Source organism: Erpetoichthys calabaricus, chromosome 17 (genome assembly GCF_900747795.2).
Source record: "Erpetoichthys calabaricus chromosome 17, fErpCal1.3, whole genome shotgun sequence".
Lineage (NCBI taxonomy): Eukaryota > Metazoa > Chordata > Cladistia > Polypteriformes > Polypteridae > Erpetoichthys > Erpetoichthys calabaricus.
Window position 1 is genome coordinate 2,738,631 of NC_041410.2, and position 25,616 is coordinate 2,764,246.

General features: G+C 43.5%; 1 protein-coding gene across 1 annotated transcript in view; it reads right to left on the reverse strand.

Moving 5' to 3' along the window:
- Positions 1-5,386: 5,386 nt before the first annotated feature.
- LOC114667532 (uncharacterized) overlaps positions 5,387-25,616 on the reverse strand; it is a 31,638-nt gene continuing 11,408 nt past the window's right edge. The window contains exons 2-7 of the mRNA XM_028822857.2: positions 24,157-24,423; positions 17,235-17,343; positions 15,316-15,505; positions 10,156-10,275; positions 8,589-8,684; positions 5,387-6,466 (exon numbers count right to left, since the gene is read on the reverse strand). Coding sequence (XP_028678690.1) covers positions 6,359-6,466; positions 8,589-8,684; positions 10,156-10,275; positions 15,316-15,505; positions 17,235-17,343; positions 24,157-24,423 — 890 coding nt within the window. The 3' untranslated portion in view covers positions 5,387-6,358. The remainder of the gene's footprint in view (positions 6,467-8,588; positions 8,685-10,155; positions 10,276-15,315; positions 15,506-17,234; positions 17,344-24,156; positions 24,424-25,616) is intronic.

The window sequence follows — 25,616 nt, forward strand, 5'->3', positions numbered from 1 at the left end:
ACGCCAGTCATGAAGAAGTGTTTGGAGAGAACAGAACGTTCAAGGCCGTCACACCCATCATCATAGTGGGTGCCACACCCCTTGTACTTCACACTGTCCTGGCACATCTGGATAATAAAAACTGCCCTGCCAGTGTCCTGTTTGTAGATTACAGCTCTGCATTTGACCCTGTTGGGCCATCAAAGATGACCACAAACTCCTAAATTTAGGCCACTTTATACAAATTCATTTGAGACTTCTAACCAACACACCTCAGCATGTGCCAACAAACTGCATGTTGACCCTCAGCACTGGCACCCCAGAGGGTAATGTCCTGAACTCCCTGCTTATGACTGTGTGGGCAGACACTGTGCCACTACCATCACTAAATTAGTTGATCAACTCCATAGTCAAGAAAGTGCAGCAGCATCTACACTTCCTTCGGTGGCTGCAGAAACCAAACCTGCCTCCCTCCATTCTCAGCACCTTCTAGAGGGGCACCACTGAGAGCGTTCTGAAGAGCTGCATCACCGTCTGGTTTGGAAACTGTAATGTCTCTGACCGTATGGTCCTACAGCAGGTAGAGCACATGGCAGAGAAGATCATTAGGACCTCTCTGCCCTCCATTAAAGAGTGATGCTTCTGCAAAGCCTGTGGCATCAGGATGGGCCATGCCCACCCTTCCCACCATCTCTTGGTCACATTTCCATCTGGCAGAAGGTGCTGTTGGCATCTGAACCAGTTCTGGAAGGTTCTACAACATCTTCTACCCCTGGACACTGAACCCTGTGCTGCCCTCCTGCCCTCAGATCTGCTCCCAGTAGCTTATTTATCTGCTGAACATCTGGCATACTTGTCACTACGGTTGTTTTTCATTACCATGTAACAATGGAACTTGCTGTAGAGCTCAAATTGCAGTAAGACACAGATCAAGGCTGCTGGATCAAACCATTTCTAAAGCTTCAGTTGTCTCCAGGAGCACAGTGACATCAAGAATTGTGAAATGGAAGAAGTGCAGAACCACCAGGACTCTTTCTAGAGTTGTCCATCCTGTCAAACTGAGTAGGCGGGTAAGAAGGACCACGACTATGTTGCTGCAGTAACGGAGCTGGTGTGGATTTAGCTGGTGCCCTCACTTTTAGGATTTCTAACCTTTGTAGTACGTGACACCCTGCCATGTCCCACCAGATATCCAGCCTGCATAATCAACCTAAACTCGCATTTTAATGCCCACCAGTCTGTGTTATTATTAAGTGCTATTTATACATAAAACATGCTTGGCCTTTCATTCTTTTTATTTTGCTTTGCTGGTCCTGGTCGTGTTTATCTGGCTCTGCTACATAAGAAGGATGAGATACACCAAGTCTAGGAAGTGGTAAGTGGGGAGATTAGGGAGACATCAAGCTGACGGAATGTTCCGGAAGATAACTGGATTCTTTGTCCGTTAATGGCATAAGGCTGAAGCGAGATATTTCATTCCATATTGCATTGACTATAAAATATTTAGATTTCACTCTGTAGTCTTAATGGTTCTTTGTGATGACTTGTTAATTACAGGGGATTGAGAAAGTCTTCAGACCCCTTCACTCTGTGCGCACTTCATTGTGTTGTAGATTTCACTTTAGATGGATATATTTGCCATTTTTATAATCGATTGCCACTCAATAACCCATAATAACAAAGTGAAGACATGCTTTCAGAAAGGTCAGCACACTTATTAAATATTGTGAATGTCATTGTGGGAAATGTCTTCTCCGTTTCCCACAAGCTCAACACAGTCCCAAAGCAAATACGACACACAATTCTTTTTCTTCTATTTCTTTTTCTCTTCCTTCTCTTTTCTCCTCCAGGCAAGCTTCATCTCCCTCTTCGCGACTCTGGCTGACCAAGTAGTGTCTGCTGGCCTCTTATATAAGGCACCCAGAAGTTCTCCAGGTGCTCGTTGATGGATTTACTGCAGGGATTCTGGGAGTAGCTAATGAGCTGCACTCCAGGGCTCAGTGTCTGCTGCAGTACCCCCTGGTAGCGCCCATGGACCCCAATGGGGCTGTATCAAACTCCAATTCCCATGGAGCCCTGCAGGACTCCGAGGCACTGCTGTCAGCCAGGGCTTTTGCCACCTAGCGCTCCGAGGGGAGGTAATGCTCTGGCCACGTTTCCTCCCCTGGTCCATCTGGTGTGGAGGCGTCCTGGCCATCCAAAGGCCCCTGGCCGTCCACGACAATATCAAAAAGTGAAGTCTCTCCTTCTTAGACACATTCAGACCCCTCGCTGTGGCTCCCCACATTGTGCTCAGGTCCATCCTGTCTGCTTTAATTCTCCTTGAGATGTTTCTACAACTTCCTGTGGCAAACTTCATTTAGAGGGGCCCACGTGGACATGTGTATAGAAGGTCCCACAATTCACACTTCATGTCAGGATTAAAAAACAAGGAAGTCCAAGGAACTCTCTGTAGACCACATTATGGTGAGGTGCAGATCAGGCCAAAGGGATCAGGCTAAAGCTCTGAGTGGCCTCAAGGACTGTGAAATGGAAGACCCATCCTAGAATTGGCTGTCCAACCACACTGGGTAACCTGGCAAGAAGGGTCTTGATCAGGTGGGGTAGCTAAGAATCCAAAAGTCACTTTAACCGAGTGCTGAGACGAGAGATCCTGTTGGATCTCCAGCAGCCTCCTACATCAATCAGGGTGTTTATGGTAGAGCAGCCAGAGAGAAGACAGTTAAAGGTCTCTGAAAGCAGGTCTAATGAGACAAAACAGAACTCTTTGGGCACTGTGAGTGTTGAAGACCAGGGACCACTCATCACCTACCCTAATACCATCCCTGTGGTGGAGCCTGGTGGTGGCAGCATCATCCTGTGGACACAGGGGAAAGGATAAATGCCACCAAAAATGAGGGGTGTTGCACAAGCCCTTTGTCTTCAGGTCTTAGTGAGCTGCCACCGTGTCATGGCGAGTGGTACGAGGGGAAGAGCGAGGGGTCGCCCCAAACGTCCGATTCTGAACAAGTCCATTTTTGACCACAACAATGCAGAGGTGCACAATGCAAAGCTGACCGTTGAAACTTTGGAGACGTCTGGCTTCCATCTGGTTGACCCCTCTCCTTATTCTCTTGGGTTTAGCACCTTGGGATTTCTGGTTTTTCCCAAAAATGAAAGAACCTTTGCATGGAAAACTTTTGGAAACGTGCGATGAACCGATTGATGCCAAGGATGAGCAACTGGACGGCTTAACTCTTAAGGTGGTTTTGCTGCTTGTGGAGACCTGAAAAAGTGCCCTGGCCATGTGGGAAAAGCCAGAATGCTGTGTCAAAGTCACCAATGAATGAGCTTTCATCGGGGAACTGTGGTAAAGTGAGGTCCGCGACCGATTGGCATCTTTTTAAATAAATAATCGCCGCACTCGGGTCTTAGTAGGAGAGGGCCATGGTAGCATGGCACGATGCAGGAGCGGACGGCCCTACACTAAGTGAAGAAGAGTGGAATCATCTGTGACCCTAAATGGTGCTGCTAATCAACACAGCTGTGCCACGCATGCAGTATGTGTTGGGAAAGGAGGTGTGTGGTTATGGAATCGGAACATCATTGTGGAGTTTGTGTGATTTGTATACTTCTTCTTCTTCTTTCGGCTGCTCCTGTTAGGGGTTGCCACAGCAGATCATCTTCTTCCATATCTTTCTGTCCTCGTTATCTTGTTCTGTCACACCCATCACCTGCATGTCCTCTCTCACCACATCCATAAACCTCCTCTTAGGCCTTCCTCTTCTCCTCTTCCCTGGCAGCTCTATCCTTAGCACCCTTCTCCCAATATCCCCAGCATCTCTCCTCTGCACAGGTCCAAACCAACGCAATCTCGCCTCTCTGACTTTGTCTCCCAACCGTCCAACTTGAGCTGACCCTTTAATGTTCTCATTTCTAATCCTGTCCATCCTCGTCACACCCAATGCAAATCTTAACATCTTTAACTCGGCCACCTCCAGCTCTGTCTCCTGTGCCACTGTCTCCAGCCCATATAACATAGCTGGTCTCACTACCGTCCTGTAGACCTTCCCTTTCACTCTTGCTGATACCCGTCTGTAACAAATCACTCCTGACACTCTTCTCCACCCACTCCACCCTGCCTGCACTCTCTTCTTCACCTCTCTTCCACAATCCCCATTACTCTGTACTGTTGATTCCAAGTATTTAAACTCATCCACCTTCGCCAACTCTACTCCCCTCATCCTCACCATTCCACTAACCTCCCTCTTATTCATACACATGTATTCTGTCTTGGTGGTCCTACTGACCTTCATTCCTCTCTTCTCATATCTCCACCTCTCCAGGGTCTTCTTGACCTGCTCCCTCCTCTCACTACAGATCACAATGTCATCAGCAAACATCACAGTCCACGGGGACTCCTGTCTGATCTCCTCTGTCAACCTGTCCATCACCATTGCCAATACGAAAAGGGCTCAGAGCCGATCCCTGATGTAATCCCACCTGCGTCACTCCCACCACAGACCTCACCACGGTCACACTTCCCTCGTTCATATCCTGTACCACTCTTACGTACTTCTCTGCCACTCCCGACTTCCTCATACAACACCACAGCTCCTCTCAGATACCCTGTCATTTGCTTTCTTCTGCTCCACAAAGACACAATGCAACTCTTTCTGGCCTTCTCTAAACTTCTCCATCAACTATAAGTAGTTGATTTATTACATTTGATTCCCCGCACCATTTCTCTGGGTTATTTTTTGTATAAGTTAATTTTAGGCAGTTTGGGGTTGACCTGCAATGGTCACTAAAAACGTAATGAATCATAGCAGTTACGATCGCCTATACAGCATAACATGGAGCTGAAGCACACAGCCAAGACGATGTTTGTCTAAACCGGGGAAAAAATGCAAAGTCATCGGCAAACTCGGCAAGAAACACTTTGGCAAATTTTGCCAACCAAAACACCCATCAACAACAACAACAACATTTATTTATATAGCACATTTTCATACAAATAATGTAGTTCAAAGTGCTTCCATGATCCATGATCCGTAACTTTTGGTAGACGTTTGTTTGAGTCCATAATATGATGAGGCAACTCTGCTTTGAGTCTCTGATGCCAATGCAGAAGTGCGATTCAGCTGTAAAATGTTTATAACATTTCCAAATCCAGACCACAAGCTTCTTCAGGGTTAGGGTCAGGGTGGTAGGGAGGAGAGTGGAAAAGACACAGATGGTGTGTCCAGCAGGGGGCGCTAGCTCTCCAGGAATGAGTTCTTGCATAATTACTTGACCCCAATCTATAGAGATATAACATGAAAGGTGTTACCCCTCCCTAGTGATATGGCGGTAAGAAATCACGTAGGAGAAATAACTGAGCTGTGTTTAATGTCGGCTTACACTGCAAACCAGAGGAATGAAGCCAATGACAAGACGCAGTCCGGGAGGCGTAGAGTCTGTCGGGGTTGTCGGTGCAGTGGAAGGCATTTTCAGGAATAGATGGCGTTGTCTCCCATTCGTTCATTGGCTTCAGAGGTGTGCTGGGCAATGTTGCAAGGCTCTATACTGTTTCTTCATGTGCAGGCCCCCCTTAGGCGAACATGCAATTCCAAACAAGGCAACGGCGCTTAAACGAGGATACAATTCCATGCTGACTTAACTGATAGAAACAGCACACAGCATCTCACAGTCCGACTGCACGCTGCCCCGTTGTGCCAGTCTGTCTCATGTCACTCTGCTTGCCTGGCAGTTCTGTGTGCTGAGCCCCCTGTGCTTCATCTGGCTCTGTGTCAGCTGTGCATGTGAGCAGAATAAAGCAGACTTTGATTTGCACAGAGCACAGCGACATACTATACTGCTTACAGATGGACAAGTGGAGGACGTACGAGTCCCACAGAGACCAGGCTCAGACGGACCTCGGATTTAGAAGCACAACTCAATGAACCACCACACCGCCCATTGACACATTGGCACCACATCACCCATTGGCACATGGATTACATGTCAATGTCACAGCTTTAGCCGTTTTTGTCTTTTTGTCTATAGTTCTAGTAGAGCACGAGGCAAAGCTTTAAACATGGCAGTGCCATTCACACCCTCCGTTTCATTTTTAAACCAATTTTCTCCTGTACAGAGTTTCAAAAACCCCCCTGGACATCAAAAGGATAAAACGCAGGAGGAGGACTGGAATGTCTCAGACTTCTCTTTAGCAAAGATCCTTCCGGAGTGGGCTGTCACTGAGCAGAGTTGGGCAGACGTCCATCCAACTACCCTCTTGTGGTCTCACAGGTGCTGACCATCAGGCCTGGCCCTGCTCTGCCCTGCCCAGCCTTGCCCACCCCTGCTTTCTCTATAAAGAATGCTGGCATCGCTCTGGCTATTAGAGGCGAGTCCTAATTCACATAGCTTCATAACTGTCACTGGAGTCGTTGTCCTCTTCTAAGAGAATATTGCCACGCATTTCAACATATTCATCTTCATCTTCATCACTTTCATTGTTGATTTCCTAAAATGCAACAGAAGAAAAAATAATAATTATTAATTCTTTGCATTTATATAGCGCTTTTCTCACTACTTAAAGTGCTTAGCAATTTCAGGTTAATGGCCTTGCTCAAGGGCCCAACAGAGCAGAGTCCCTTTTGGCAACTTACGGGATTTGAACCGGCAACCTTCCGATTGCCATTGCAGATCCATAGCCTCAGAGCCACCATCAGGCTGATATAAACAGGGGATTCTGGGCACATTTATAGTGCCCACCGCACTGGTAATGAGGACCGCTGGGTGCCCACTGCCATTGCTTATTTCCTGCTGGTTAGAAATTAGCTTCATCTTTAATTCAGAAACCAGCTGTGCTACCCGTCTAAGACGAGTTAACGTGAAGTAATCGACATAGCGACACAGACCTCAGCGTACGCAGCGGTAACATTTGGAAATCATTAAGGGAAGTCCTGCCTTTAACATACCAATAATCTACAGACAAAACAATATTCAAAAAATGAATAAATAAAAAAGAAAACACAAATTAGGAAGAGATGATTTTTGTGCTGTGCTGTTTGTTTCTAATTTTATATTTGGATTTTGTTTGCACTCTTTGACGTTAAGATTTGATCATCTTCTGGACCATTTTTGAATTCCTTCTTATTCTGCATTTGATTTTTTTTATATAAACTTTATCAAAATAAGAAATTCTGGCTTTATTTTAGCGGGCCAGAGGTTTCCAAAGTTCCCCTCTCCCTTTTTTAATTCTGCTGGCTTGACCTTCTGTTTGAGTGTCTGGAGACCACAAGCCTCCTTCCTGAGTTTCAGAGCCGGGCCTACTTAGCGAATTCTGGAGTGAAAGCCTTTTTTGCATTTCTGGGAACCTTGCATGCCATACAAGTAAGAATCAGTGTAGTAGATGGGCATGGGACATTTAGAAATACTAGGGGGCATCACCCCCTGCTCCTTCACTCGCCAATCCCACCCCGGCCTGCGCTATGCACCAGACTCTTCACATCTCTGCTGCTCGCGTATGAGGATTTTGCTTTCACCAAACAACAAAACTTTTAATTCTTGCGGATACACCTCTTTATTGAGAAGAAAACGACTTTTCCCTGATGGCAACACAAATTAGACGATCTACACGTCTCCGACTTAAAGTTTAAAGCTAAACAATATCTCCATACTTCGGACATATCACCTCTGTCCATATATTCGATCTCTTTTCGCTTTTACCTTTTCATCGATATCGCATTGGATTTTGATTCCGTGTTTGGAATCGTGACAATGCAACGTCTAACAGCCCGAGAGTGAATATCATTTCTTTCTTTCTACACGAACTGTGTCTGACAATAGCATTCACACAAATGAGAAATGATTGAGCCGTGTGCGTGGCTGTAAATGTTTTAGATGTGAACAGGACTTTACCAAATCTCTTTGCATCAAGTCTTGTCTCGCGGGGCTTGAAATTTTCTCTCGTGGGATTTCACTTTCATCAAATAACAAATCTTTTAATTCATGTGGATACGCCTCTTCATTGGGAAGAAACGCTACATTTCCCTGATGGCAACATGAATTAGACAATATACACGTCTCCGACTTAAAGTTTAAATCCGGACAATATATTCAATCTCTTTTCGCTGTTCCGTTATTTCACGAGTAATAATTTCCGTTTGTTTGTGCTAATGCGATCTTTACTATCAGATTTTTTGAGACTTTTGAATTTTTGTACTTTCATTATCTCAAACCTGCTCTGCGTGTGTATCGCGCCAACATTTTTGAATTCTTCACGATGTTCTACTTTGTCATCTACTCTTTGTCTTTTATTTCCGGCCCCAGGCCTGGTGAAATCTCTTGGCACAAAGTCTCGTCTCGCGGGACGTGAAAGTGTCTCTCTGAAAAAATCACGTCTCGTCGCAGGATTTTTTTTTATTATAATAGATAGATGTACTATAGAAGGAAACTTCTGACAAAACAAAATATTGAGAAATATCCTGCTTAATTCAACAAACCGATATTATTTCCTTCTTAACCTAAGCATGAAGTTTTTTTTTTTTGATGATTTCATAAAAGATTTAAATTTCCTGAAGTATTTTTGATAATAATCTTATTTAAAATGTTAAACACCACATGAAAACTACATCACTTACCTCTATGACAGGATGACATGTGGCATCGTGGGGGTCTATGGAAACTTCACTTTGCTCTTCCATCACCTGGTGGACATGTTCACTGTTGGAAAGACTCTTGAGAAGGCAAAAGATAGAAATTTCTGCTAATATATCTATTTATTTTCAAACTCGAAAGATAAATGAAAGTCTGAATGGGGTTATTAGTTTAGATTAAACATATTAAGGGTAATCTTCACCGTACTGCACCCGAGTCTACAAGACTAAAGATATTAGAGTTAGGGATGGGAATACGAACACGTCTTCTTGTCAGTCTTGTAACTGTGCTCTTATATAAATGATTTGAACCATCTAGATAGATAGATAGATAGATAGATAGATAGATAGATAGATAGATAGATAGATAGATAGATAGATAGATAGATAGATAGATAGATAGATAGATAGATAGATAGATAGATAGATAGATAGATAGATGCTGAAGACTACATTCAAATCTCCACTTGGTCACAGTCTTTATGGAGCTTGCAGATTATCCTGTCCTCACCACCAAAACGTAATGATTTTCCATGTCTGATATGGATGTGTGTGAGTGTGTCTTGTGTGTGTTTTTTGTGTCCTGAATGTCTTGTTATTTGTTTCACCCCTAACTCTATGGATACAGACGTTAGAACCATAAAGTTGAATGATACGAGTTCAGAAAATGACAAAGCAATGTGATGAAGAGCTGTTTGTTATGAATGGAAGTTCCAAATGTGCCCGATGATATGAGGCCTCTGAAAAGCTCCACAAAAGGCGGACCAGAACCTTCAGCTGCCAACCGAGAAATGATTCACTTCACACCAGCTTCCCCCAGAAATCTACCTGCAGGCCGCACAAAGAAGTTCTGCATCCTGAGTTTCCGAGCCAGGGTTACTTAATGTTTTGAGGCGTATTCTGGAGTGAAAGTTGCCTTTGAGTTTTGTGGATCCTTCCACGCCATATAATGAAACATCAGTGTAGTAGATGAGCATTGGACATTTAGAAGTATGTACTGTATAAGGAAATGGAAGGCTACTTATCAAGCCAAGGGGTGGGGCCAGCAGCAGTGATGTCAGGGTGGCCCCACCTCCTGGGTGCTCCACCCACACAGAACAAAGAACAGTACAGTATACAATAATCACATCACATACAGTGCATCCAGAAAGTGTTCACAGCGCTTCATCATGTGGACAAAGTGATGCGCTGTGAATACTTTCCGGATGCACTGTATAAATGAAACAGAAATAATATATAGACATAACAAATAACTCCAAATAAACAAAAAAGAATAAAATACACACGGTACATAACGCTGGTGTAATTTCTTACATTACATTTACTTATTTCTCTTACATTTGCAGTCACATTTAAACTTTTGACAGATTTTACTTGTGGGGTCTAATCCTGTGGGACTTGTGGCTTACAATCCAGTGCCACAGACACTAAGCCCCCCATCATCTGCCATGCCAAGCGGATGTTACACGTCTCATTTTTAATCACTTGAACTTTTCAGAATTCATTTCATCTCATTATAATCATCAGCATACAGAACACTGCAGTAACTTACATCTGTTAGGGCCGGCGACGAGCCGCGCTGAAGCAAAGGAAGGTGGATGAAGTCCTCATTCTCATCCTCTTCCTCCTCTTCATCTTCCTCGTTCGCCTCTTCTTTTTTGAAAGAATTATACTGTTTGTAAAAAAAATAAATAAAAGTTGTGTAGGTCGCTATGTGTCCACTGGCTGGGGCTGCTCAGAAGCAGCAGAGGACCAACCAAATACCGGATAAGAATCAGAGCCCCTGAGACCCCCAGTTGCAGTGTTACTTCTTTATGGCCCCTCGCTTTCTCTCTGTATCCCAGCCATTAGCTCTTTGGGTTTATTTTCACTGCAGATTGCGTTTTTGTGGTACAACGTTGTAGGAGTACAGTGGTGTCATCTCTATGCTTGTCACTCCTCTCTGCTCCTTAGCTCCACCATTAAAGTGCCATCGTCCTGATGGGCCCCCACTTTTCACAATACACCCCAGCCTGCTGCGTCTTTACAATTTGAGGTGCTGTCTGGTTTGCATGAGTCCCTCTTAGCTTTATTTTATTTGTATATAGCGCCCCTCAGGGAATGCAGGTCAGGACGCAGTGAATGGAGTAACTGCTGCAGCACTGAAGGTTCCCAAGAGCACACTGGCCTTCTGAAATGGAAGAAGTTCAAAACATCTGTGACCACCCAGCCAAACTGGGTAAGTATGACAGAAGGGCCCTGGTGCTGCTGATTCACTTGTTTTGCCTTCATTTTAATTGTCGTGACCCGGAACCCCTTAGTTGTTTCGTTTTCCTTAAACAATAATGAGACCCAAAACAAGCGGCCACATGCCCAGCTCACCTGAAAATAAAGAAAGGTGAAGGTCTCAGTCAGGTTGGTGTGCTCAGGTCACCCAAACATCTTGACGGTGGTCTTAGAAAAAACAGAAAATCACCAGCCTGCTGTGGCAGAACGAGAGCAGCAACAAGTCCTGATATTCGATAACGGCTTTAATGAACAGCAAGAATTGGCTTCTTATTAAGGAACTGGTTGGTGTGAAATTGTCCGGAGTTTGACGTTCATCTGTCGGCTCGTTTCACGTCTCATTTCTGTTAGGCTGTCATTTAATAAAGAAATTAATCGATTCAGAGGACTGAATCCTTAAAAACAGGGCTATGAAAATGAAGGGAAAAAGGAGTTGATTAGCAGCGAAAACTGATTAGGAAAAGGGTGAGAATGAAAACCTGCAGCCACTACGGCCCACCAGGACCCCCTGCATTAGAAGGAGTGTTTCTGCAGTTTAGTCACTATTGTGCCTTCACATGCTATTCTTTGTGGAACTTGAGCAGTAAACGGGGACAGCCTGGGTTGGCGCCCCACCGTTAATCTTGTCTTTTGATCCGTCGTTTTCTTGGATGACCCCAATATATATATATCCTTTTGTACCGGATTTCTCATGTCTTGATATTTCCACTATGGTTACTGAAGGGCTATAGTTTCAGGTTCAAGTATGTCCTGTAGTTTTAGACAAGAACACATTCCCAGGAGCAAGTGCCCCCTGCTGGAGACAAACCTGCACAATGCCATTCCAGTGGTGAGGCGTGGTGGTGGTGGCAGCAGCAGGGACTATGAGACTAGGGGTTGAGGGAAAGATCTCCTTAATGGCATTCACTTTTCAAAGGGACAAAGCAAAGACAACACCGGAGTGGCTTAGGGACAACTCTGGGACTGTCCTTGAGGAGCCGAGCCAGAGCAATATGTCTGGAGTGACCTGAACCACTGACCGGCCTCCATCCAACCTGCCAGAGCTTGAGGGCTCCTGCAGAGAAGAAAGCCAGAAAATCCCCAAATCCCTGTGTGTGCAGCTCATCCCGTCAAACCCAAGAAGATACCAGGCTTGAATCAACTAAGTACTTATTGAAGTGTTGGGTTGTGCCAGCATGGTAAATACTGGGGCGCCAACTGGGTTACCCCGTTTAATTAACAAAAATGGAACGTGATGGCACCTATTACACATTTTATAGTCTTTCAGGTCGGGTTCGGAGCTGTGTCTCTTGTCGGGCATCAGGCCAGAATGAGGCGCCACCTTCAGTGATCTCCTCGAATATAAAGTCCTCGTAACCAGGAAGGGGCAGAGTCAGTCTCTCTAAGTGGGCATCTTCTCCATGCTGTGGGAACAGAAACTGACAACACTGTGTGTGACAGCGCCCCCTCTCGGCCTGGGGGTGGAATTGCTTGCCAAGGATGAGCCTGGACGGTGGTCCTCAGATGCGCATGTGTGATTGAGGGTCTGAATGCATTTGTAGACAGTGTTTTGTCCTTGTGGGTTATTGAGTGGAGACTGATGAGTGGGAATGTCAAATTTATTCACTACAAATGAAATAAACGTCACCATAACGTGCAGACAGTGATGGAGTCCGAAGACTTTCTGAACCCACCGTAAGTTAATAAGGGACCAGAAGAATAAGCATGAACTAGAAAATGTCCAGGATTCACACTCGGACAGTCAGAAACACAAAACTCTGCATTCTAAATCGTAGTCAAAAATAAATTGGCAGTGACTCATATGGCAGGAAAATCAGATATAAGGCCTACGGCTTGTTTTCATTCTGTAAGCTCCGTCTTTCCTGGAGAAACGTCTGAAATATTTTGGAGCCTTGGAATCAACAGATGGAAAAAGACTCTGCTATCTGATTAGACAGATGGCCAGCGCTGACCTGCAGTGTGGAGTAGGCAGGAGGATGAAGGCCGGGGATCTCCAGGACTGGAACTACGAGTTCAACTCTTTGTCAATAACAGCTGTGTGTCTGTCCAACTCTGTTTCTTAGAAGTGGGGTGTTATCGGGAAAAAAACTGCAAACACTGGAAAATCCATCCTAAAAAAATGTATTTTTGCAAATAGTTATCCACCCATCCATTATCCAACTCGCTATATCCTAACTGCAGGGTCACTGGGGTCTGCTGGAGCCAATCCCAGCCAACACAGGGCGCAAGGCAGGAAATGAACCCCGGGCAGGGCGCCAGCCCACCGCAGTCAAATAGATATGGGATATCTAAAAACACTTTTTAAAAAAATCTGGTCTGCACTTCCAGGGTCCACCAGGAGATGGCGCTGAAAACACAGATAATAGTGGATCCTTCACCAAAATTAAACCCCCCAACCCCACTGAAGCCTCTCCAGCTCTGCTCTGCTCTGCTCAGCTTTTCTATTCTTGGAACATTTTAGGCTTAGGGGGTCACGCAAAGCTGTTTGAACAAATCCAAACAACAAAACAAAAAGTGTAGTAGAAGTTTCTTAGAAATTAAATGTCAACGTGACGTAAGGTGTGATGGCTCAGTGGCTATAAAGACACTGGCCTGGGCAGTGACGTGCGGTGAGGTTCATGGCTGGTGAAGCACCGAGTCCGATTTACAAATATTCACTATTCCTCTTATTCACTATTCAATTGGCACATTGACTGCTGGTTATGTTTCATATCTCATCAGCATTCTTTACGCACACTTACAGCAGGTAAGGCGCATATTTGACTAAGAAAGAACGTTACGTTTATAGCGGAGAGGGCGCATTTGCTCTTCACCCTTCAGATGTTCTAAATTTGCCGCTGCGATTCCACAATTCATACTCATGCAAAACAAATGAAAGTACAGAGTGGTGGACAAAAAAAACGGATTTCAATTTTGACCTTAATTGAAATATTTACTTATTTTTTTAAAGCTTTTAATTCTGACGCTTTAATCAATAAGCGCCTTGAGCACGGGAAAGGCGCTATATAAATAAAATGTATTATTATTATTATTATTTCATTAAAATTTAAATACAGACTGTTCAACAAAAGGATAACAAGAAAAACAAAAAGATTATTTTATTTACGCTCAAAATTTAGTTTTAAAATATTGGATTGTCTGCAGTGGGCTGGCGCCCTGCCCCTTGCGCCCAAATTGTCCGAGTGAGCAATTGTCATATATACTTAAATATACTACAGCATTATTTGTCCCAATCAGGCCCGGCCTTAGGCATATGCGAAGTAGGCGACCGCCTAGGGCCCCGGATCGACTCCTTGGTCTAATTTTCACGCATTTCACAGAGCTTCCAGGGGGGCTCTGCCCCCCTCAGGGGGCCCCTGGACCCCCCTTTCGCCTAGGGCCCCATAATACCTAAGACCGGGCCTGGGTTGGATAATGGATGGATGGATTCTTTTCTTAGTCTGATCCCATTTTTTTTATAAAATTGAAAACCGTTTATGGTTATTACCTTTCTTTGTAAATGAACTCTTTGCGCCTGTCCCTCTCCACGAAAATCTCCGTCACTTTCTTGTAAAAGTCTGCCTTATTTTCCTTTAGTTTTAAAAGTCTTAATCTTCCATTTTGGCAAAATAAAAATAAACGGATGGCTGCAGTGCACGTGACTTTCTGATGTCGCTAACTTATTGGCGCGTCTGCGTAGAAGAATAGCAGACACGAGTACCTATTGGGCTCACATGCGCCCCCTTCAGGATGGCACAGTACTGTCGGCCTCACCTTCTGCCTTTTCACTGCGTTTTTATGTCCGATCAGCAAGACTAAATATGTCGCACACATTCATTGAAGATATTAGCCAGACTGTGGAAAGTCGGGGTGTGTAATAAACGTGTCTGCAAACCTTCTATTGGTGACATACAGAGAGACAGCGACAGGCACGTGCCAATCGCAGGCATCCACCCCGTCAGTGTGTGAGGAGAGCGCAGTCCGAGGTGTGGTGAGACTCGTCATGCCGCACATTGAGTTTCTCCGCTGTATTTGAACAGGAAGTGCGCCAATTCAGCGATTTTGACGATAAAATGATCAAAAATTATTGGAATTATACAGCAAACAAATTTATAGCTCAGATCAGTGGACACGTTTATTTTATGTTATCATTATAATTTTTTTTTTACTTTTCATGATCTCCTGAGCACAAGTCCCTGGGCCTGGGCAGTGAGGCCGCGGGCTGCATTGTTGGTTAATTTTTCCTGTTGCTCCAGCGAATGGACCTCTGGTAGCCGCACCGGTTCTGCTCATCAGCAGCGGCCAGAAACTCTGAAATTGTCTAATGGAGCAGAATCCCTGAGAGGAACGTTCACAGCGGTTTGTTGAACCCGTGAAGAACAAAATGAACCCACTGTGTTCAGGGTAGGTGGCCTTAGCAAGGTGTGCAACTTTGTGTGCTTTCAGACGCACTGAATGACAAACTCACCCTGGTCCACGACACGCCAGCGGTCACTCCGTTGTGCGCGCCGTTCTCCTTCACTTCACAATCCCAGCCAGCGGGCGTATCGTCCTCCGGGCTCTCCAAACTCATCTGCAGCTCCTGACTTCTTCCCGTTGTGTTTGCCCGAAACACATTAGGAGATGAAATTTCAAGCTGTGGCTCTTTGGTTTGCTTCCTGTTGGAGGAGAAAGAAGTTGATTTGTGTCGTGGTGACATTCAGACACGTGAAAGACATCAACATGGAGGCACAACGGAGTTAAAGGGCCGCAGTCGGGATTTAATAGCAACGAAGAATGGTGGGAACTTTGATGAAACTCTGGCGTAAAGTCATGAGGGTGCTTCTGGAAAAATCACCAGAAAAAATGAGGACCGGTGACAGCGGTGGTCCAGCATCTGATCAAAGAGCTCAGCATCCAAAATGAATGTGGGCGGCTCACAGAAGGGTGAACGGGCGGGCCAGACGTGCATGAAACACATGGCCGGGGATCTGAGCTTCTCCACGTGCCTTTCACGTCTGTCTGTCTCTCTGTCTGTCTGTCTATGAATTATTGGTCTGTGATATAGTGCCTTTCATGTCTATCTATTGTGCCATTTCTAACTGTCTAGGAGTTTTATAGTGTCTTTCATATTTATCTAACATGCCTTGAGCATGGGAAAGGCGCTATATAAATAAAATGTATTATTATAGAGTACCGTTTCTATTCGTCAATGAGTTGTATAGTGCCTATCACACTGATCTGTTATATAGTGCCTTTCATGTTTATCTATCTGTAAATCTGTAGTGCATTAAAGTCTTTCTATCAATCTGTTATTTTGTGTCTTTCATCTCTTTATGACACGTAGTGTCTTTCATATCTCTCTTTTCCTATCAGTTAATATAGTACCTTTTATATCTACAGTATGTTATATAAAACATTTCATGTCTTATAGCAGACACATAGATAGACAGATTGATGTGAAAAGCACTATCTGTCTATCCATCCATCCATCCATTTTCCAACCCGCTGAATCCGAACACAAGGTCACGGGGTTCTGCTGGACCCAATCCCTGCCAGCACAGGGCACAAGGCAGGAACCAATCCCAGGCAGGGTGCCAACCCACCGCAGGACACACACAAACACACACTAGGGCCAATTTAGAATCGCCAATCCACCTAACCAGCATGTCTTTGGACTGTGGGAGGAAACCCACGCAGACACGGAGAGAACATGCAAACACCACGCAGGGAGGGCTCGGGAAGCTAACCCGGGTCCCCAGGTCTCCCAACTACGAGGCAGCAGCGCTACCCACTGTGCCACTGTGTCGACCCTGTCTGTCTATCTATCTATTATATAGTGCCTTTCACTTATCTGTCTATCTATCTGTCTATCTAAAATATTATGTAGTGCCTTTCACATCTATCTATCTATCATGTAGTGCCTTTCACCTATCTATCTATCTATCTATCTATCTATCTATCTATCTATCTATCTATCTATCTATCTATCTATCTATCTATCTATCTAATACAAATCATTTATACAGTTTAAGAGGACAGTTACACGGTACAGTATCAGTACTGTCTATCATTTTATCTGTCAGTCTACTTTTTTTTTTGTTCTTTATTTCGCCTTATACAATTTCTCGTATTAGGAATTTGTTAGTTTTTTTCGCATACCCCTTGGGGTCAGAGCGCAGGGTCAGCCATTGTACAGCGCCTCTGGAGCAATTACAGATTAAGGGTCTTGCTCAAGGGCCCAGCAGAGTAGGATCTCTTTTGGCAGTGACGGGGATTCAAACCAGCAACGTTCTGGATACCAGCGCAGATTCTTAGCCTCAGAGCCACCACTCTGCCCCATTTTAAATTCCCGCTCACTCCAGTTTTTCCATCCCACCACCCCCACTGTCTTTTCGGGTGACCTACATTGTCCTCCTGCTCCTGCAGACCCTCCTCACTACCAGGCCCAGCACCAGAATGAGGGCAGCAGGGATGAGCAGCAGCGTCAGCCACAGTCCATTCATGTACGGAGACTCTGTGAAGAAAGAAGACCAAAGAAAACAAAATGTCATTGACAACACAACACACGCGTCCTGACTGATTTTGTTCAAATGACTTCACTGCCTCGTCCTCTGTTGGGATGTCTGGGGATGTGTGGCAGTGACACATCCGATGCATTGAATGGCTTCAGTGAGTGATTGATAAGACAATAAATGAATGTAAGATGGGGGGACATGATGACATGAGGCTATACTGGTACAGACTGACACAGTTCTGATCATCAACAGCAATGCCAGCTCACCAGCTAAACCACATCTGCTGTGAATGTGCCCACTTATATATAAACAGCAGATTGTGGCTGATTTCTTGTTAGATTTAAGTTTGTTGTTTTTTTTTTTTGACCTAGTTTGGCATTACCCTTTATTAAGAAGCAGGCCCACCATGTCTGAATACCCCCACCCATGTCTTGCCCATTTCTACATCCACTTATTTCTGTGGTCACCATCCATGTTGCATGTCGTAGAATGTTTGTGGAATTCGACAAGCATTGACTGTCACTTTCTTTGTCACTGTCACTGTTTCTATCCCAGTTTCTCTGTCACCCCCTCTGTCTCTGTCACAATGTCTCAGACTCTGTCATTGTCTTTGTCACTTTCTCTGTCTTTGTCACTGTCACTGTCTGTGATCCCAACTCTTTTCCGGTGTAGTTCCGAGTTGGTGGAACCCTCAATGTAACAATCAGAGACCCAGCTGTTCTGTGAAGTTCTGTCAGATTGACAGAAGAAGAAAAAAACTGCGCTCTGTGATCTTTATATTGTTGTATTGTATTGTTATATAAGTTTAACCACTTTATTGATTATAATCTATGACTGTGAATTATCAGTTCATTTTGTTAGCAATCAATGTTTCTTATAACACTTGGTGAACAAACAGGCCTGAGCCTGATGTTACTTGATTATGGTTACCTGTTTTGTAAGTTGCTTTGGATAAAAGTGTCTGTCAAGCAAATAAATGTAAATGTCTGTGTCCCAATGTCCCTGTCACTCTCTTTATCCCAGTGTCACCATCCCTGTTTCTGTTTGTATACCAATGTCTTTGTCACTTTTTGTTTTTGCATTACTTGCTTACAAATTCGGTTGACTTTAATCCCGACTCCATATAAATTACTTAATTTCTTAAATGCTCTGTTTTTGTCATTTTCCCAAGTCGTCTCATATGTGTAGTGCCAGCTTTATCAGTTTTCATGTAAATTCTGAGATGGCAGAAGAAAAAACAAACAAACAAGCACATCACAAGATGTCCGGCGGAAGAAAGAAACAGCCGCAGTGACCCTCTACAGAAATAGCCGACGGAGGGCCCTTAGGCTTCAAAGCAACATCACACTCTTCAAAATTAGCCATAAGAGGAGCCGAATAGCGTGCGGAGGAGGACGGGGAGGTCACAGAGCGGGCCGCTGAGCTGCTGATTCAGAAGCACGTGTGCCGCTTTACTTCTGCCGAAGAAGGAAAAAATAAAAAAGTAAAAGAAGAATATAAACGCGTCAGAAGGCCTTCGCTTTTGTTGATTTGACAATCGATATTTATAGCCTTGAAGTTCACTTCCTAAACTCAGTTTCATGAAATACTCAGATCTGAGAGAGTGCTGAGCTCAAGTGGGACTTGAATGGCGATATTTGAAAATATGAACATTTAAATATCTATCTATCTATCTATCTATCTATCTATCTATCTATCTATCTATCTATCTATCTATCTATCTATCTATCTATCTATCTATCTATCTATCTATCTATCTATTATATCATGCCTTTCCTATCTATCTATCTATCTATCTATCTATTATATAGTCCCTTTCTATTTATATAATCCTGCCGACTATACTAAACTTAGTCTATCTATCTATCTTGTAGGGAACCAACTGTAAATGACAAGACAAGACAAGGTAAGATAAGATAAGATGAAAAGGTTTTTTCCAGTAGCTAGTACAGGAGAACTGTTTCTTGTCCCAGCACCACACAAGTATGAAACTAACTGTGTTTATCATATCATATCATTTCATGTCATAGCTTATCACATTATATCATATCACATCATATCCTTTATTCATTTAACTCATACATTTCAGAATGCAGGGGATCTACTGCCTATCCCAGCGTTTCTCAACCTTTAAGTATTTGCAACCCGAGTTTTCATAACAATTTTAATTGCGCCCCCCCTAACGTTTTTTTGGAAGGAGCCCACTAATACCAATTTGTTCTTTTTTAATTAATGATATATCACAGATGCATATTTTATTATACCACTTAACTTTTATCTACATTTATCTAACTCTATATTTATTTTTCTAGTATCAGAATGTAGTTTAAGTTCATTTGTTTTGGTTTCAATTGATGTATTTTTCATATTTTCGATTCTTGTTTTCCTTTTTTCACATCTTCGCGCCCCCCTACAGGGGCCCGCCCCAGAGGTTGAGAACCACTGGCCTATTCCACTGTAAATAATGGCTTTTTGCCCTCTGTTTTTCAATTCTTGTAGGGAACCAATAATCTATATATACAAAATTCTTTTCGTGTTTGAAACGGAAATTACGTATGACCACAGAGGAACAGGAAAAACATTCTTAATAAACCTGATTCTTGCCGAAAAAGCGAGTGGTGACATATCTCTGGCTGTAGCGTCATGGGGAATCGCTTCTACATTATTAGATGGAGGCCGTACAGCACATTCGGCATTGCAATTACCATTACACCTCGCTCAAGATGAAAATCCAATTTGCAACATACGCAAGGACTCTGGAAAGGCAAAGGTCTTGCAACATTCAAAGATAATAGTTTGAGATGAGTGCACCACGGCACATAAAAGAGCTTATGAAGCCTTGAACTGAACAACAACAGCAACAACATTTATTTATATAGCACATTTTCATACAAGGGCAGCATGGTGGCGCAGTGAGTAGCACTGCTGCCTTGCAGTTGGGAGACCTGGGGACCCGGGTTCGATTCCCGGGCCCTCCCTGCGTGGAGTTTGCATGTTCTCCCCGTGTCTGCGTGGGTTACCTCCGGGCGCTCCGGTTTCCTCCCACAGTCCAAAGACATGCAGGTTAGGTGGATTGGCGATTCTAAATTAGCCCTAGTGTGTGCTTGGTGTGTGGGTGTGTTTGTGTGTGTCCTGCGGTGGGTTGGCACCCTGCCCAGGATTGGTTCCTGTCTTGTGCCCTGTGTTGGCTGGGATTGGCTCCAGCAGACCCCCGTGACCCTATGTTTGGATTCAGCGGGTTGGACAATGGATGGATTTTCATACAAAAAGTAGCTCAAAGTGCTTTACATAATGAAGAAAAGAAAAATAAAACACAAAATACAAAATTAAAATAAGACAACAGTAGTTAACATAGAAAAGGAGTAAGGTCCGATGGCCAGGGTGGACAGAAAAAACAAAAAAAAACTCCAGAAGGCTGGAGAAAAAAATAAAATCTGTAGGGGTTCCAGGCCACGAGACCGCCCAGTCCCCTCTGGGCATTCTACTTAACATAACCCTACCATACCCTAACCCTAACCCTAACCCTAACCCTAACCCTAACAATACAAGATCTCAGAGACCTTAGCAAAATAATGGGAGGTACTGTCATTTTACTCGCAGGAGATTTTCATCAAACATTACCAGTTATTCCACGAGGGACACCAGTGGATGAACTCAACGCGTGTTTAAAATCCATGCTTCTCCCACGGTCAGTTATATGTCGCATGTTCTCGGGTAGGTACGCCAAAAAATGTATACATTTATGCACGTAATGGGCAAACAAAAAATGTAGTACAGTATACCCGAAAGCACTGCAGTAGTGCTCAATGTATCTTTACTTCTTAAATGTTAATGTTTTACTGCTTAATAATTTATACGCTTCTTATATGTATTCTTTTATCAAAATACCAGTAACGGCGTACTGCACGATAACGTGCAGTGAATCCACTTGACTTGACATTCCTAGTTTCCATCCTCTTTCTCTGTACATTTGCCATTCGTTTGCTCAGAGGTTGATGCGCTTGCTGTTTCCTGAACTGCTCTTCTTTACTCCACCCTAGCGGCCCGCTGCTTCTCTTCTTTCGTCGGCATCTTTTCGCGTTAAAACTGATTGTTAGTTTTTGTGTTGCAATTACTTAGTACATTTTCTTTAACCTTTCACTTAATCTGGCCTCAAGAATGATTAGCGAAGGTGGTAGGGAATGAGAACAGCGCCCGTACGCATGCGTGCATGGCCGCCCTGCTGCATGCTGCCGAGAGTTGATTCTAAAATAAAATAAAATAAAGATAAAAAGAGTAATAAAATCATCACCCCAAAAGCGGATAGTATACGTCACATAGTATATGTGTACCGAATTTCAAGTCAATAGGTGAAACGGTTTGAAAGCGACAGGTGATTTAAAATCCTGGACAGACAAACGAATAGCCACGGTAGCGTATTATAGAAGAAGATTTTACTGTTTAATAATTCATATTTATATGCAATGTGCTTCTTATATATTACTTCATACTCTTATATGATAATGATGTTAATAATGTTGTGTATATTGATTTCTATGTTATTGTAGGTGCTCTTTATTTGTTGAAAAATAACAAACTTATTTTATAAATACTACATTTTATTTTTTTCCCTTGCACTCAGTGAGTGAATTAATTTTTTAATTAAATTAATTAATTAATTAATTACTTAATTAATTAATTAATTTAATGTGAAGCCACTGGGTAATCAGCTAGTATAATATACTGTAATACAACTAGTCATTTAGCTCGTTACAATAACGGGCGCTAGAACAGTAGTGCATAAACATTAGTAGGCACAGTCTATTAAATGGCTGGGACTTTGACCTCATTCTGTTTGTTAGTCGTATTTTTCTTTCTTTCAGCCTTTCTTTTGTTGATGTTTAGTTGCTGAGCTGACCGTTCTTTGTGGTCTGCCGCCGTGTATTGTGTGTCTTTAATTTTCTGTGACACTAACACCGTCTTGTACGTCTGCTGGCTTGTACGTCCGTAATATACCTTTAATTTTCTCTAGCGGTAATACAGGTGTGCGCTTCGGTAATATGCCTTTAATTTTTTCTGTGACAGTAATACTGGCTTGTATGTGGCTGTAATATGCATCACTGTATTGTGTACCTTTAATTTCCTCTCGCAGTAATACTGGTTTGTATTTTCATAAAACGCCTGTAACTTTCTCTGACAGTAATATCGCGCATCGCACCGTGCCCCGCGCATGCGCACTTCACCAGAAGACACACACACACGGACACCTGGACGCACACAGGGATTTTATTAAAGAGGATAATATGGTCTGATTGGTCAATTTGGCTTTAGCGATGCAATGGAAAGAGGAATTACAAGTGTGAGACACTTGAGGAAGAAAGTCACATTCAAAGACGGGCACTAAATAACTGGGCAGGAGGCAAGTAAGGTGGCTCAAAATGACAGAGTCTGAGAAGCCATATATCATATCATATACATATATTCATTTAACTGATACAATTCAGGATCAAGGGGCCTGCTGCCTCTACTAAATAATAATTTTGTCCATTCCTGTTTGTCCGTACTTGTAAGATAAGATGAGATGAGATGAGATTAGATTTTATTTTACTATACCAGTTCAAGGTCATGAGAATTGCTTCTTATCTCAGCAGTGCACAAGCAGGAAACCAAGTGTATCATATCATATCACATATTCATTTAACTCATACAGTTCAAAATCAAGGGGATCTGCTGCCTGTCTTAAATAATTCTTTGTCCTCCCTTTTTGTTCCTACTTTAAGGGAACCATTCATATAAAATGCTAAGGGTGGGCTGTCTGTCTGTCTTCCTGTCACACGATTACTCATAAACTAATTGTCCAGGTCTTTGGTCTTAATCGAAAGCTTATGACCTGACATGTTCTAGATATTCAAATATATTTTTTGAATTATATGAGTAGGTAAAGTGACCGTAAAACTAAGTGATGACCACCATAATGGCAGAAAGAGAAAGAAGAGCAGCAACATTTGCTGATCATCAAGCCAATCACAATAGACAATAAGAAAAGAAGATCGATAAAGATTAACCAGACAAGGCGCTGCAGCTGAGCGGCAGGCAAACACAAAGGTTCACAGGCTTTCTTGACAAAGTCCAGGATAGAGAAAACAAGAACAAGAACAACTGCACATCGACCATTGAGGACATCGTCAAAGACTCAAAACATCCAAAATCGTTGCTTTTCCATCCATCCATCGATGTTTCTTTGAAGACCACTACTTAGCAAAGTTGCATCAGTGATGTGGCCGATGTCAAACTGTATTTTTTTAATGTGGAAAAACAAAGAAAATATTGTCCAAACAGAAAAGTTCCGCTCCAGATAATACGGTGGCCATGAAGGGCAATGCAGAAAAAAAACAACAACAAAAAAAAAAACAAAAGTGCCATCAAAAAATGAACATCACAAGATGAGCCACCAACAGTGTGAAAGAACATCTAGAAGAAGTGAAAGAACTGACTAATATAATATAATATAATATAATATAATATAATATAATATAATATAATATAATATAATATAATATAATATAATATAATATAATATAATGTAGGGCAATGGCATTATTAGAGCTGCTGACTCCCACTTCCATGGGTCCCGGCTCAAGCCCTGGCACGTTCACTTGCCCTCCTTGGGGTCTTCTGTCTTTCCCGTTTCCTCATGAAGGCCACCCAGACCCCAGCTGAGCAGCACACGAGTGACCTGATGACACATTCCATTAAAAGCCTTCTCATTCTGTTTCGTCTCCCCAGGCCCCCCGTGCAGCGTTGGTGACAGCGGACGGAGAGCAGAGTCTTACCTGGTGGCTTGAGGCACTCACACCACCCGGTGCTGCCATTGCCTGTCAGGCTAAGGTTCAGTTTGGTCCCTGCAGGACACCTCCATTGTCCCCTGATGTCACACTGACTGCTCTCATTCATCTTCCTGCAGGTTTGGGTGTGGCCGGGGTCACACGAAGTGCAGTTCACGAGTCTCACTTGTGTCACATGGCCATTGCAGGACACTGAGCAGGAGGTCACATCTGATGGAGGTTCACATGTTCTGCAGAGGTTTCTAAGCAGAAAGCCTAGAAAAAAAGAAATTCATATTCTTTCATTTTCCTTCTTCCTGAGCACAAGATGGCAGCAGCTTGGCCTTATGGCACTTGGTGACAGGCTGCAGTGCGGTCACCAGGAAATAACAGCTAAAATAACCAGAACACCTGGATAATAAAGATCTTAAATCTTAAATACCAACAGGTGAGGGGCACTTGGGCTAACGTCCATGTCACAAAGCTGCCGAGCTCTCCTGCTGTCCTTCTGCCCTCCAATGTGGAACACGCGAGACCCCTGGTTATTTCTGGTGTAAACAGCAGGGGGAGCTCACAAGTAAGTCTGGAGCTCAAGTAGGACCAAGCAGGCCAAAAATATAACTGGGCTTTGATTGCGAGAAGGAAGGTGAGGTACAGGGGGGGACACAAAGTACCACCCAAAGGGAAAACGTCCGAGCCCAGTTACCTTCCAGGTCCTGCCTTAACCATTTCATGGTCCCTGACTACCAGGTGGGTCCTGTTTGTACAATTTGCAGGGCTCCCCCAACACTGATTTGGGCTGAAGGCTTCAGCGAGGGTAAGAAAGCACAAAATAAGGCAGGCCCCCAAATTTGAACAGCAGGCCAAAAGGAGCCAACGTTGCTATTTGACGGGTTTAGTAGTCAGAGTTGTGTCAAATGGAAAAGAGACGTCTTGCTGGGAGGTCACGTGAACACGAATGGCCTTGTCGGGGAGTGAACACCATTCAGCCAAATTCATCTGAAATTCCGTCAAACCAACAAACCAAGAAAGCAGATCAAGGTGTTCAAAGAAAGCCAAAGTACAGGAAATGAGTGGCAGCAAAGACGTGAGGCCCTCGTGGTGACGAACACAAATAATTCAAAAGAAAAAGGTCTGCACGTGGTCTGTCCTGGCAAGTCGGTGGCCTCTGCTGGTCCAGCGTCCCAGTGAAAAGTCTGGAAATTCAGACACTTGATACCGAAGGTTTACTCACCGGCACTAAAGCATGGCACAAAGCGGATTGTATCGTATACTGGGATATTCTGTTAAAAAGATCAAATTAAAAGTGTCATACCGTACTCTGTGACACAATAAGCATACAATACTACAGTATAGCATATCACATGGTACCATGCTGTGCTACGTGATGTCACAATGTACTGTACCACATCGTAATATATTGTACCATACCAATACCATAAATCACCATACCATACCATACTATACTA